We start from the raw sequence: 920 nt of genomic DNA, 5'->3' as shown, positions 1-920 counted from the left end.
GCAGGTTTGCCCCTCAGGGGACACGTAGCGGTGACTTTCACCTGGCCCTCACCAGGCCTTCCTGTAGCACCCTCTGCCTTGCTGAGCTTCCTGGGGTGCCTTGGCATATTTAATCTATTTCTGTCTTTGCATACAGTGTTCTCACCACTGTGAAGGTGCCCCCTGCGCCAGCTCCTCTGTTTTTCAGCCCAGCAAACTATTCTCCTTCAAGGTTTTGGGCAAATGTTGCCCCCTCTTTGGAGTGTCTTCCCTGGGGCCTCCAGAGTTGATAGTTTCATACTTTATACTCATTGTTGAAAAAAACTTTAGAATAATTAGAATCCATGAAAAATGCCTATCTATGGTGGGTACTGAGTGGATGGAGTAATAAAGAGATGATGGGTTGATGGATGAAGAGATAGATAGAGGGATGGATAGATGGTCAGTTGAATGGATGAACATCAATATTTTTTGAGAGCACACAGGATAGAAATTTTATATAGTACCAGTTTCACAAAAACAGCATTCTAAAATTTTACTCAGGATGCTATTGAGATGACCACTGAGCTATGAACTTCAAGATGTGAGGCAAAAGGAAAATGTGATGCCCTTCGTGGATTCTGACAGAGATGATGTGGTCCTTGCAGAAAAAAATGAGAAAGTAAAAAGATTCAATTGATTATTTAACCGCTCAGTGTTTTGAAAAGCAAAAATCACAACCATCCTTGTATCCTCTGCTTCTGCAGGTCACTGGGAACAAAATGACATCTCTAAACTTGGCCACCATATTTGGACCCAACCTGCTGCACAAGCAGAAGTCGTCAGACAAAGAGTTCTCAGTCCAGAGTTCGGCCCGCGCTGAAGAGAGCACAGCCATCATTGCTGTGGTGCAGAAAATGATCGAAAATTATGAGGCCCTGTTCATGGTGAGTGTCCCGCGT

General features: G+C 44.1%; 1 protein-coding gene across 1 annotated transcript in view; it reads left to right on the top strand.

Moving 5' to 3' along the window:
* The window catches only part of ARHGAP6 (Rho GTPase activating protein 6), a gene marked incomplete at its 3' end in the record, with an annotated part of 105238 nt that extends 104333 nt beyond the window's left edge, over window positions 1-905 (top strand). The window contains exon 10 of the mRNA XM_010830630.1: window positions 726-905. Coding sequence (XP_010828932.1) covers window positions 726-905 — 180 coding nt within the window. The remainder of the gene's footprint in view (window positions 1-725) is intronic.
* Window positions 906-920: the final 15 nt, after the last annotated feature.

This window comes from Bison bison, unplaced genomic scaffold, assembly GCF_000754665.1.
Source record: "Bison bison bison isolate TAMUID 2011002044 unplaced genomic scaffold, Bison_UMD1.0 scf7180017864518, whole genome shotgun sequence".
NCBI lineage: Eukaryota > Metazoa > Chordata > Mammalia > Artiodactyla > Bovidae > Bison > Bison bison.
Note: the sequence above shows the minus strand (reverse complement) of the source record. Positions and strands in the feature narration are given on the sequence as shown.